This window comes from Cervus canadensis, chromosome 2 (assembly GCF_019320065.1).
Source record: "Cervus canadensis isolate Bull #8, Minnesota chromosome 2, ASM1932006v1, whole genome shotgun sequence".
In the NCBI taxonomy this organism is placed as follows: domain Eukaryota; kingdom Metazoa; phylum Chordata; class Mammalia; order Artiodactyla; family Cervidae; genus Cervus; species Cervus canadensis.
The window spans coordinates 33263833-33277507 of NC_057387.1; the positions used below are offsets into that span (position 1 = coordinate 33263833).

Sequence of the window (13675 nt, forward strand, 5' to 3'; positions counted from 1 at the left end):
TATTTGGCTGTGCTCTCTTTCTATTTTTTTCTCCCTTTTTCCTTTCTTTCTTTAAATCATTACTTTGGAATTAGGAAGGGGGAGATTGGTTCTGCTTATCCACATCTCTGCTTCCTTGTTTCATGATCTTCAGCTTTAAAACTGCTGAAAGTCAGCAGGAAAACTGCCAGTTGGTGCAGTATGGGACTCCTGGTGCTCTTCTGTTGCCTACTTTTTGCAAAGAGAACCCACAGAAAGCAGGCCAGATCTGCATTTTAATGCAGGCTTGATGAAAAGAACCAGCTCCTTACTTTGACCTCCATGGGGCCACTAGGCTAGAAACTTGACCCTTACATTAAACTCTGACACTAACTAATGTATTTGTTTTGTGGTTGCAGATTGACGAATGTGAAAAGCAAAAGAGAAAAGACTATGAAAGTCAAAGCAATCCAGTTTTTAGGAGATACTTAAATAAGATTTTGATTGAAACCAAAAAGCTTGGAGTTGTGAGTATTTGATGTGATACTAACGAGTGTAGTGGATATTTTTGTTATGTATTAATTTCACAGTGATAAAGCATCATTATGCTGCAACAGAGAATGCCTGACTCGCGCCTTTACCAGAACCCAGTCCTGCAGGACTGAAGGTGGCAGGCTGCTGGTGTGGTGGAAGGCAGTGAGCAGCGCTGACCCTTCCTCTTTCTTACAGTTCATGGGGACTTACTCTGTGCACTGCTGTACCACCGAACTGAGCTGGGGGAGAGGGATAGTGTTTTAAATTTGCTATTTGAACTTTGCTGATCAGTTGCAAACTTAGACTTATGACTTGGTAAGGAAATTCTATTCCAGTCCTTACTTCTTTTCTATCATTTCCACACTGTCTTATTCAAATGATGTAATATCATTATGTATTGAGAAAAAGGAAAGTGGGTTTTAAGATTTTTCCCCTAGCTGTTTATTGTGGCAACGGCTGCTTTATAGAATTACATGGCATGGACATACTGTTCATGATTAATGGTACGATTCCATTTTTTTGAGTCATTGTTTTCCCTTCAGGGAGCAAAACACCTAGAAAACTTTAAAAAAGGGAGTGTTAAATGAGTAATAATTCCACCTTATTTTGGAGCTGTAAAAGCAGATGTAATCATATGTATACCCTTCAGTTAGAGTCTTACAATGAATGCAAGGTGGAAAAGAGTCTGTTTTATAGATGAGGAAACAAGTGTGGCTAGAAAATACTCAAGATGGAGAAGCTTGGAATAGTTTTTGGTTTTTTAGAAATATTTAATCAGTGACTACTTTTTTATACTTACTGATGATTTGTAATATTACATGATACTTGGGTTTTTCTTATTTTATACCTACTTTGTAGTATAAAAATCAGTATTTACTGTTAGAAAAGATAATTTTCTCTTATGTTAACTGGTTAATGTTTATAGAGATTTTGCTAACCTGTACTCACACTAATAAAGATAGTTGTGAATGTCATGTATGTTCTTGGAAACCCAGATTTTGCTGCTTTTTGAGATCCTTTTTGTTTTTCTTATTTGTACACTCTAAATTTTAGGCTGTTTGAAAGCTGTGTCAGCAAATGGAAAGTCCTAAACTGAATCATAAAATAATGATAGTTTATCCTCATTATTCGTAGATTCATATTTTTTAATATTTTGAATACTAAACTTTATTTGTAACCTCAGAATCAGTACTCCTGCTTTTGCATCACTCTTAGACATGTGCAGAGTGGCAAAACATTTGAGTTGCCTGATGAGCCCACTTTCAGTTGAGGTGAAACAAGGCTATTTTCAGCTCCCATGTTATTTTGTGATCTCTTTATCTTTTCAGGCTATTTTCTAATTTTTAAACTTTTGCTGTTTAAAAATCTCCCAAGTGTTTTGCTATCTAGCGTTCCTAAACACAGGGAGGCTGAGATGTGCCTTAGAGAAAAATACCCTTGTTAGATAAGTTAAGTCAGTCATGAGTCCCAATGCTATTGGCTATGGGCTCAGTATTAGTGGATCCACAGTGTGTATTAGGTGTCTTTAAGTAGTAACATAAAAAGCTTATGAATTGATTGGTTGATGAAAATATGGTTGCAGGAAACTAAGCCCATATTTCCTTTAGGAACCATGGTTCAGTATTTGCTAACTGGTTCAAGGTGACTTTATAGAATGTAAGTACTACAGATAGCAGGAATCAACTGTAATTTAGTAAAATGTACTGTATGTTACTTGCATAGAGTTTTATAATTTTGAAATGTTTTATAATTTTAAAAGCATTTTAAATTAGAAAATTTTGTACTTTTGAAATGTTTTTCATGTTTATTATCTTTGGTTTTCATGTTGGCCTGTGAGACAGACAGGTAGATATTATTATTCTTATTTTATACCTGGGAAATATCGTGAACTAATTATATATTTAGTTCCAAGTTGGTTTTATCTTAATGTTTCATTGAATAATGATAAAATTCTCCTTTTCTGTTTTTTTTTTTTTGGCAAATTTAATTCAGCCTGATGAAAACAAAGATGACATGCATTACGATGCCGAGATTATCCTTAAAAGACAGACCTTGCTAGAAATACAGAAGTTCCTCAGTGGAGAGGATTGGAAGTCAGGTGCCTTGGATGATGCACTAAGTGATATTTTAATTAATTTTAAGCTTCATGATTTTGAAACGTGGAAGTGGCGGTTTGAAGATTTTTTTGGCGTGGATCCGTATAATGTATTGATGGTAAGATGGGATGAGGGGGACCTGATTAACAGTCTACTTTTTAAAATAGTTTAAAAAATTCACCGTAACTATGTTGAGAGCTCACACTAAGTCACTGATAGTGGGTTGATGAACATGCAGCACAGTGGTACAAATGATTTTGTATATTCAAGTCCAGTTCTTTTTCTTTGCTCTCAGCCTTTTTTGATGGGGAGGATGGCTTGGCAGTAACTCTCGGTGTTTCTGTTTCGAGGTGCTTCTGTGTCTGCTCTGCATCGTGGTGTTAGTAGCTACTGAGCTCTGGACCTGTGTTCGTTGGTACACCCAGTTGAGACGTGTTTTATTCATCAGTTTTCTCATCAGTTTGGGATGGAATTGGATGTATTTATATAAGGTAATATATAAGTAGAAGTTTCTAAAACTCTAAAGTGTTATTTCATAATAGAAGACTAAGCTATTTAGAGCTAGTGTATAATCTTGCCTCGGGTGAGGGTGTGAGGCAATGATTGGAGTGTTGGTGAGGAAATTGGCAGCTGCTCAGATGTCCCTGGTTTTTTGAGTCCTTGACCAAGTTAGTGGAGGGAAATGTGCAGTCCTGATTTTCATTCTGCTGATGTGTGGCATCTGGACAGCTAAATTAGAATAGAGTTATGTAGAGACGTGAAAAATTCTCATGTTGGTAACTTGGGGTAAGTCTTTTTTATTCTTTGCTGGAAATGATGCCAAAATACTGTTTTCTAAAGTTAGATTCTTTTATGACTATAAGAATGGTATATTTATAGCAGAGAATATAGAAAAGATAGAAAAATACAGAGAAATTTAATTTTTTCTTAATTGTCTAGGGAATTTCCTGGCAGTCCAGTGATTAGGACTCGGTGTTCTCACTGCCAGGTATCCAAGTTTGGGGAACTAAGAATCCTGCAAGTTGTGTGGAGTGGCCAAAAATAAAGTCTGTAATTTTTACCACCTATAGATAACCACTGTTGATGTTGTGAGGTATTTATAAACTTTTCCCAAATTTTTATTCTTTAAAAATCAGGACCACATTATATATTGAAATTTGGAAGAATCATTATTTTTCTTGACAAATTGACATATTGTTCATGTCAAACTAGCATAATCATTGAAGAAAAATTTTAGACATTTTTAGCAAGATGAGTCAAGGAGCCAACTATTTTCAGTGAATTCGTCTGATTAAATCTTTGTGATATTTCTTTAACCTTTCTCTCTAAGTTCTGTAGCTTCTAGAACTAATTATTTACAAATTAGAGGAAGGAAGAAAGTTTGGTTGAAAATTATCTGTGATTTCCCCCAGGGCTTTGATTTAGAAAAGACATCTTGGCCATTTGTGCTGAAAATCATTCAAAGCAAAACACCATTTTGTCATGAATTGTTTAAGAGAGTGAGTAGGCCCTTAATATGTATAGTTATGTTTTGGGGCATGACATGAGCTATATTTGAACTAATTTTTAAAACAATCTTCTCAGTAAAAAGGTTTTCTAGAATTCCTCCTCATAATTATTTTACAAAGAAGGCAATTGTAGTCAGTTCTTTACCTATTAAATGTGTTTTGCCGTGAGTTGAAAAGAGCCACTCTTTAAAAATCATATGTATTTTTTTCTGTGAAAAATTTTTAAATAGTCTGGTTTGGATGAGTGGTGAAGACATGCTTTGAAGTGTGGTTTTTAGGGTAAGTAGGCATAATCTTCCTTGTTGGTAGCCTTTTCATGGTTCCCTTTGGTGTTGGTCAGCTTGCTTTTGCCCAGCATCAGGCCGAAGTTGCCAAGATGGAGCCACTTAACAATGTGTGTGCTGAGAAGATGAACTGGAGTGGAAGTCTCTGGGGTAAGATATTGGTTCTCTTGGCTTTATTTTGAGTAGAATTTTTGAGAATGAGGAAACATGTTTTTAATAATTACAAACAAATGATAAAATGCCGGAAGGAGGCTTTCCGTGACTGAACCGTTAGCATCAGAACAGGCAGGCAGAGTCTTGGGCTTCAGTGACTTGTGTGTTTCTGTGCTGTCACAGGAAAGGGATAGAAGGTATCTCTGTGCCAGCTCCGATACTGTCTGCCTGCCTGCGCTGGACTCAGTTGTGTTCATCTAGTTCTTAGCAGTGTCTAGCACGTTCTGGGTCCTCAGCAGAAGTTTATTAGAGTCCACCAGTGTGTTTTCCATCTTTGATTTCATCTCTGTATTGACTTGTGAAATCTGACATTGTAGCTTCCCTGTGTGTTTTTTTGTTCATTAGAGGGGAAGTTATTTTACTTTTCTTTTCCTTCAGATTTTATAAACATTCTCACTAATGTTGACTGCCTTTAGTTATATGTACCTAACAGTGGGAGTGGTTTAATGATCAAACGCTGTTTGTAAATAAAAGTCCACACAATGACTGACTCAGAATAGAATTTCGGCACCAAATCAAGGTGTCCAAAAAATTAATTTTCTTAAAAAGATATGGGAACTAAACCAGCCCAGCCTTACTTCCTGGCCTCAGGGAATAGCTGAATGCCTCCTGTAGCTCATACTAGTACATAAAGTATTATTCAGTTCAGTTCAGTCACTCAATCGTGTCCGACTCTTTGCGCCCCATGGACTGCAGCACGCCAGGCCTCCCTGTCCATCACCAGCTCCCGGAGTTTACCCAAACTCATGTCCATTGAGTCGGTGATGCCATCCAACCATCTCATCCTCTGTTGTCCCCTTTGCCTCCCGCCTTCAGTCTTTCCCAGCATCAGGGTCTTTTCAGTTGAGTCAGCTCTTCGCATCAGGTGGCCAAAGTATTACAATTTCAGCTTCAACATCAGTCCTTCCAGTGAACACTCAGGACTGATCTCCCTTAGGATGGACTGGTTGGATCTCCTTGCAGTTCAAGGGACTCTCAAAAGTCTTCTCCAGCACCACAGTTCAAAAGCATCAGTTCTTCGGGGCTCAGCTTTCTTTATAGTCCGATCTCACATCCATACATGACCACTGGAAAAACCATAGCCTTGACTAGACGGACCTTTGTTGACAAAGTAATGTCTCTGCTTTTTAATATGCTGTCTAGGTTGGTCATAACTTTCCTTCCAAGGAGTAAGTGTCTTTTAATTTCATGGCTGCAATCACCATCTGCAGTGATTTTGGAGCCCAGAAAAATAGTCAGCCACTGTTTCCATTGTTTCCCCGTTTATTTGCCATGAAATGATGGGACTGGATGCCATGATCTTAGTTTTCTGAATGTTGAGCTTTAAGCCAACTTTTTCACTCTCCTCTTTCACTTTCAAGAGGCTCTTTAGTTCTTCTTCACTTTCTGCCATAAGTGTGGTGTCATCTGCATATCTGAGGTTATTGATATTTCCCCCAGCATTCTCTTTCAGAATTTTCCACAGTTAAAGTATTATACATGAGTCTGATTTAGAAGAAGAGAACTAATGTTCTACTTTGTTTTATAACTAAAGAACTGACTTTTTAATTTTATTGAGATAGTTGTAGATTCACAGATAGTTGTAAGAATACAGAGAGATCCTGTAGACTCTTTACCCATTTTTCCCCACTGATAACATCTTGCATAATTATACTAGTGCAGTATCACAGCCAGGATATTGACTTTGAAACAAGCCACCTATCTTACTCAGATTTTTCCAGCTTTTTCTTGGATTCCTTGGTGTGTGTAAAGGACTATTTTAAATTATTTACCTTTTAGAAATCTTCATAAAATATTTTCTCTGTATAAGACTTGCATAATTTGAATGGATTTTTAAAATAAACATTTTGGACATGAGATGACATTTTAGAAAATCACTATTAGTAGGAGTCAATTTGTACACATAGTTTAAAATTGATTGGGGAGGTTGTGAGGGGAAGAAGAGTTAAAACTAAATATTATTTGGGAATGAAATGCAACTTAAAAAAAAAGACTCTGTTTCTTGTCTGTTTTCTAACAGAATGGCTTAGAAGTTCATGGACCTATAAGGATGACCCATGTCAGAAATACTACGAGCTCTTAATAGTCAACCCTATTTTGTTGGTCCCCCCAACAAAGGTTAGAATATATTTTGTGAAAATTACTTACACAAAGTGAGTAAAAAGTCTCTGTGTTTATTAAAAATTGGCTTTTTAACTGCCACTTTGCCAATAATAAACCTTTGTTCTAGGAAAAATACTTTCATTACATAGTCATTTCCACATTAAAAGTATATGATAACACTTAAATGTGTGGAATTTCATAATTTCAGCCTCAGCACGGTTGATTTTGACTTATTCTATGCACCTCAGTCCTTTGAGAGAAAAAATTAAGTTACTTTTACCTTGCGTTGTAGGCACTGGCAGTTACATTCACCAACTTTGTCACGGAGCCATTGAAGCATATTGGAAAAGGAACTGGTGAATTTATTAAAGCACTCATGAAGGAGATCCCAGTGTTACTCCACGTTCCAGTGCTCATAATTATGGCATTAGCTGTCCTGGTTAGTACATAGCACTGTTAACATTTGGGATTTACAGAAAAAGGCAATTCTAGGATTACTAGGTTTATGTTGTAAATCAGGCTAAATCAAGCTTAATGGCATGAAAAGATGATTTTTGAGGGGGGGCGGTTTTCTTTTTTTTTTTATTTATTTTTATTAGTTGGAGGCTAATTACTTTACAATATTGTAGTGGTTTTTGCCATACATTGACATGAATCAGCCATGGATTTACATGTGTTCCCCATCCTGAACCCCCCTCCCACCTCCCTCCCCACCCATTCCCTCTGCGTCTTCCCAGTGCACCAGGCCCGAGCACTTGTCTCATGCATCCAGCCTGGGCTGGTGATCTGTTTCACCCTAGATAATATACATGTTTCGATGCTGTTCTCTCGAAACATCCCACCCTCGCCTTCTCCCACAGAATCCAAAATTCTGTTCTGTACATCTGTGTCTCTTTTTCTGTTTTGCATATAGAGTAATCATTACCATCTTTCTAAATTCCATACATATGTGTTAGTATACTGTATTGATCTTTAGAAAAGATGATTTTTAAGTGATAAATGTTTGTTTATATTTGTCCCTTTCTCTTAGTAAGAAAATGGTTCTTAAGTTTGATTGTAGATGTCAAAGTGGTGATTTAGAATAATACCCTCTTTTAATATTTGTTTTTTAAACTTTGTGAATTAATACACGTGGTATCAGTTGCTTATGTCCTCTTTGAGAAAATGAGCATTATTTCAGTCTGAGCTTTTTTGCCACACTGAGAACCGGAGAACATTGGGTTTAACATAGAATCAGAGAGGGATGTAGAAAGAGGTGCATATACTGAGAAACAATTTAGGGGGTCCAGAAACAGATATTTATTAAGGAATCTTACAGTATTACTTGTCATTCATCCATGGTCTCTTCAGCTCTTTTTTGGGTTGATTTTCAGCCTTTACCCTAATAAAGCAGTTGTCCCATAAAACAAATGCAAAGAACTCAGATGTGCCATGGGAGATTATTAAAGAATTCTCTTCCCTTAAGGATGTAACATTTACTATGTTCTATTTACTTAAAAATTGTTACTCTTTTGGTATTGCTGTTTGGCTTGTGACTAGAATTCATTGGCTCAGGGATCTAGTTTTGTTAGGTGATATTAGTTGTATAGTAGTAGTTTAGTCTCTGAGACTGAAATTAATAGCAAAACCCTGTTACTGCTTTTTGCTTCATCTGCTGCCTTTTGCTGTTCCATCTTTAAAGAGTCATATCTCTAGTGCAGTGGTTTTCAAACTTTTTTTCTCAGGACCCTTCTGTAGTCTTAAAAACTGAACACCACAAAAGCACTTGTTTGTGGGAGGTTTACTTATTGGTATTTATCAGAAATTTTAAAAATACAGGCATCCACAAGCCCACAGTGCATGGGCCATCAGAGTGAGGGAGTCATTCTAGCCGGTAAGACTCCACTGTACGTTTCACAAGGGGAGAGTGAAGAGAACTTATGTCTCTGTATTACGAAAAGTTTAGACCTCACAGATTTGTGAAAGTGTCTGGGACCCCCAGTGGGTCCCTGGGCACACTTTGAGAACTGCTGCCTAGTTTTTCCTTGGAGTGTGACTCAAAACTTTTTGAACTTTAGCTGTGGCTAAAGCAAGTTTGTAAAATAAATAAACCTACTGGAGAATATTTGTATAATGGTATGCAACTTTAATTTTCAGCATCTACCTTATATAATGGATGTGAATATAGACAGCATATGAGCAATGATCAGACAATTAGTACCTTTTAAATTTCTAGGCTTTAGCCTAACTGCCATTATGATATAATTCAATAAAAATGTGTCCAGCCGATTGAAATGTCTACTTAATACTTAACGATTTCTCAGGTTTTGTTATGGGCTACTCTGGTTCTATATTAATCTAGAGAAGAGATCTTTAATGAAAACCCAGTGAAACTAACATGTTTATGTCTATAAAGAACACAAGTTAAATTACATAATTTTGTTGGCATCAAGGAAATCACCTCAAAATTTCATTGTCAGTCATTAAGTACTCAGGAATATGTATTTCTTTTCCTTCTAGAGTTTCTGCTATGGTGCTGGCAAATCAGTTAATATGCTGAGACATGTGGGTGGTCCCGAAAGAGAACCACCTCAGGCACTTCAGGCAGGTCAAAGAAGACGGAAGCAGGAAATTGATTATAGACCCCATGGTGGAGCAGGTGATGCAGATTTCTATTATAGGGGCCACATTAGCCCCATTGAGCAAGGCCCTAATGACAAAGCATATGAGGGTAGAAGAGATGTTTTGAAAGAGAGAGATGTTGGCTTGAGATTTCAGACTGGCAACAAGAGCCCTGAAGTGCTTCGGCCATTTGATTTACAAGAAGCAGAGGTGAGAGAGCATCCCGAGGTGGTACCTGGTGTAAGTCAGCAACTGTTTATTTTGCCGTTTCTCAATACTAGGCTTAAGTACTTCCTATTAAGCTTTCGGTTAAGTGTTCTACTCTTACCTTTCATGGTTAATTATGTCACAAGTGATGTAACTATTCACTCTGTTTCCCCCTTTCTGGTCAAGTTAGTCCAGTCTCAGAAGAAATGAGATTTAACTTTTATGTTAAATACTAGTTAGCAGTCATTTGTTAGAACAGATAGCAATTCGTGTGACATTTTATAGGAAACCAACAAGTGACCATGACTGAAATTTCTAGCTTTGAAGAGATCAGAGAGAACTGCCCCCTGAGGCTGGAACCTTAGGGAGCTGGCCCACAGGAGGGCCCTGAAACCTTAGCTAGATGGGAGAGTGAGCTGGGGAAGGATCAAAAACCTTGCTTTCCCAAATCTTTTGGCTGGCTAGACTAACTTTTTTATCTGGGGAAGGGTCAGGCCTCTTTTCCACCATTATTGGCCATTTAAAGGGACACTTCCATTTCTGTTTGAGAGAAGAATTTGTATTGTCATTTGCAAAGTTTATGTTGCAGATGTAAACCTTTGGGAAACCGTAACGAACACAGTAGAATATAGAAACTTGTAGAATCCTTCCCTTGGAGTTCCTGAGAAGGATAAAACATATCTGCATTGGTCTAGAAAATTAAGATGTTTCTTTCAGCTTTAGTAAAGTGCACGTAAAAGTGTTGGTCTGTCGTGTCCGACTCTTTGCGACCCCATGGGCTGTAGCCCACCAGGCTCCTCTGTCCATAGAATTCTCCAGGCAAGAATACTGGAGTGGATTGCCATTCCCTTCTCCAGGGTATCTTCCCGACCCAGAGATCGAACCCAGGTCTCCTGCATTGCAGGCAAACTCTTTACCATCTGAGCCACTGGTTATCTGTCACTTAATCTCAGAAATCCTCCAGTTCCCAGCTCACTTGAAGGGAAAGTCAAAGATATCAAAATGGCCTAGGGCCTCCCACTGCTCTCTCCTCCCATGCTCCCTCCACGCTCATTCTGCTTCAGTCACAAGGGCCTCCTGTCTGCTCCTTGAGCTCAGCCTTTGTACTTGCTATTGTCTAGAATGCTGTTCCCATATATTCGTAAGGTTCATTTCCTCAAGCTTTACTCGTATCATCTTTTCAGACCATGCTAATTTAAACAGCAATTCAGCCTTCCCACCCCCAGCATGACACTGTATTGCCCAGTAAGTTCAAGGAAGGGGGCGGGACTTTGTCTGCTTGCTCTTTTGTATCCCTAGGACCTAGAACTTAAGGTATGCTCTGTGAACGTTTGTCAAATGAACTATTCTCCCCAGGCAGGAGGAGTTAACAGTACTGGTCACCAGTCTTCCTGACCCTTCCTAAGCTGGGTCACTAGACCACCTAGCATACCCTGAGTGTCCCACTCCTCCACAGACAGTTCTTTTTTTTAATGTTTATTTTTAATTGGAGGGTAATTATGAAGTTGTTGGCTTCTGCTGTAAAACGAGGTAAATCACCATAAGTGTGTATATACCCCCTCCCTCTTGAACCTCCCCCCACACACCCCATCCCGCCAGGTCATCACAGCGCAGCAGGCTGAGTCCCCGTGTTATTCGGCAGCTTCCCACTGTCCGTCTCACACGTGGCAGTGTGTGTTTCACTGCTACTCTCGCAGCTCGTCCCACCCTCTCCTTCCCCCAGTGTGTCCACAGGTCTGTCTTCTGTGTCCATGGACAGTCCTGTAAAGCTTAACACTTACATAATTGCAGTCCAGCACTGGGACGAGGACTTGAAAGAATTCAATGTTTGCTATAACAGATTTGTGGGAACTTGTTGAACATGTGTATTACAAACCTTCATGTTATGTTAATTGAACAATTACAGCACTGTAATTTTCTACTTTGTAGCTTAAATCACCTGATTTGGAATCAAAGCCCAAAGAGATGGGTGAAATCCCAGGAGAAAGCACTCCGACAGAAAGCAGTACTGAAAGCAGCCAGCCTGCTAAGCCTGTCTCTGGCCAGAACGTCTCCGAGGGTGTAGAAGGTTTCCCTGCAGTGGAGAAGGCCCAGCTTAGGACTGATGCCGCAGGTGGCCCAGAGGAAGGCAGCACATCCGGCCCAGCAAGCACTACAGTGGGAGTGTGTGGCTAGAGGAACACAGACATGGGCCACAGTTCTGAGGTCGTCTTCGAGTTGTGTAATCTCTTCACAGCTGTTTCTTCTGCAAATAATCTGATATTTACTACATAGGTGCCAACTTTAAACATCAGTATTTTTACTGACAATCAGAATTAACAAGTGTGCATGTATTCTCTGTTCAGTTTATTTCTTTGATATTAAGATGCATCCCATAAAGTTTTTGAAGTGTTAATTTTGGAACAGGATCTCATAGATGAACATATGGCACGTATTAATGATTTTGAATCATGAAAAAGACCATGTGAGGTAGGGGACATTGAAAAAGAAGTTGTTGTTTACAGGCAGATACAGGAATCAACTCACCAAAGTGTGTTTTGCCTTTTGGAAGTCCTGCGATACCTACTTTAGTTAATAGAATTATTTGTTAGTTGTGCATCGGACCCAGAATGTTTCTAAAAATGGTAGGTACTCAAAAACATTTAAGGAAAGTCACTGTAGTCATGTTTACCCACGTCATGCACTTCAGCATTTTAGCGCAGCCCTGGAGCCTGCGTCGCCAGTTTCAGTCTGACCCCCTGTAGGCTGCCCACAGACCAGCCTGCACTTTCAACTCTTAAAGCTGTTACTGGGCCTGCTTCTTTACCACCCCTTTGACTTTATCCTTAGCTAGGACAGAACTGAAGATCGTCAGGGGAATTTAGATTACATAGCTTGTTAAACTGCTAATCCCAGTTTTACATACTTTGAGAATGGCTTTATTTCTCCAGCAAATAAGTGCACAGGTTTTACAAGGCCTGTTTTCCTTGCTACTCAGAATCCCAGATTTGAGGTTATTAGATATTACTGTATCTTACATTATAGAGTAAACCATATTGTCCAAGCCATATGAAGTTCTAAATTTTAGAGATCTATACAAAGAGAAGGATAAATACCATGATAAAAGACGAGTGGATTTTTAACCCTAGACAGGTGATATAATCCACACTTCAGTTATTCTGATTTTCAAACTATTCTTCATTTTAAACTTAAAAAAAAAAGCAATTTATAAATTTTGCACAAAAGCTAGCTAGGAAGCCACAATTACACACATCCAGGTATTCTTTGTTTTAACCTTCACACTACAAGTTCCAGTCAGCTGCTTACTAAAAATGACACCACAAGTAGTTTTAAAATTTTCATGCAGGCATTTCTTTCAGAAAAGGTTTAAAGCATTTGCTTTTTGATGTTTTTTTACATGAAATGCAGAATACCCCTTCTTGGCTCCCAGAAGCATCACTTAGATGCCTGTAATTAATTTTATGTGTTAATATTATTTTCTGGCTTAATACTGCAAAACATCATTAGTATTTATCTTATCAGAAAGGTAATTTTTTCCAATAAATGCAATATGATTTATATAAAACTTTATAACACAAGCATGTAAGGATGTCTGCATCTTGGGATAGACTTGTGAACATCGATGCATATAAGGTAGTCCTCTGCGGGCCAGGTTTTCCTCTATTGGTGAATGTGCTCCCAAGGTGCTAGTTGTCCTCTGGGTTGTGAAATGGATGCCTCAGTTGCTAGACTGTAACTGTGAGGGTAGAGTTAATGTTATTTTGCACTTCTTACTGCTGCTTATCAATCCAAAAATGAATCTTTAAAAGAAAATTTAAGTAAAAGTTCATCTTTGTACTCTGATTACAGATAACCATTTGGGGAGGAACTCTGCTTTGACAGCTAGCAAGGCAACAGTGCTGCTGTTGAAAGATAACAGCAGAGTTCAGGGAAGGCTTATTAAAGCCAATTGAATATTCAAGGTCAGTTTATAACTAAAAGAAGTAGGCTTGTTTATTGTTTAGCCAACATTTATCATTAAAGTCAAGGATTATAGTAACAAGCTTTTAGGAATATCAGACTGAGGCATACAGCTCTTTTAAAGCAATTTTTAAGTGGAATGGCTAACACTGAATGTTTACGGGGTCTAAGAGCTACCATCTACACAAAATAAACACTTATTTTTACATTA

General features: G+C 38.3%; 1 protein-coding gene across 5 annotated transcripts in view; it reads left to right on the forward strand.

The window, feature by feature from the left end:
• CLCC1 (chloride channel CLIC like 1) overlaps window positions 1-13675 on the forward strand; it is a 31484-nt gene extending 17809 nt beyond the window's left edge. For 4 of the 5 annotated variants that reach the window (XM_043460464.1, XM_043460463.1, XM_043460466.1 and 1 more), the window contains exons 4-11: window positions 378-485; window positions 2485-2706; window positions 2939-3079; window positions 4437-4530; window positions 6614-6711; window positions 6989-7135; window positions 9196-9537; window positions 11434-13675. In XM_043460464.1, the coding sequence (XP_043316399.1) occupies window positions 378-485; window positions 2485-2706; window positions 2939-3079; window positions 4437-4530; window positions 6614-6711; window positions 6989-7135; window positions 9196-9537; window positions 11434-11679 (1398 nt within the window). In that variant the 3' untranslated portion in view covers window positions 11680-13675. The remainder of the gene's footprint in view (window positions 1-377; window positions 486-2484; window positions 2707-2938; window positions 3080-4436; window positions 4531-6613; window positions 6712-6988; window positions 7136-9195; window positions 9538-11433) is intronic. The other variant, XM_043460468.1, reaches the window with a different exon arrangement.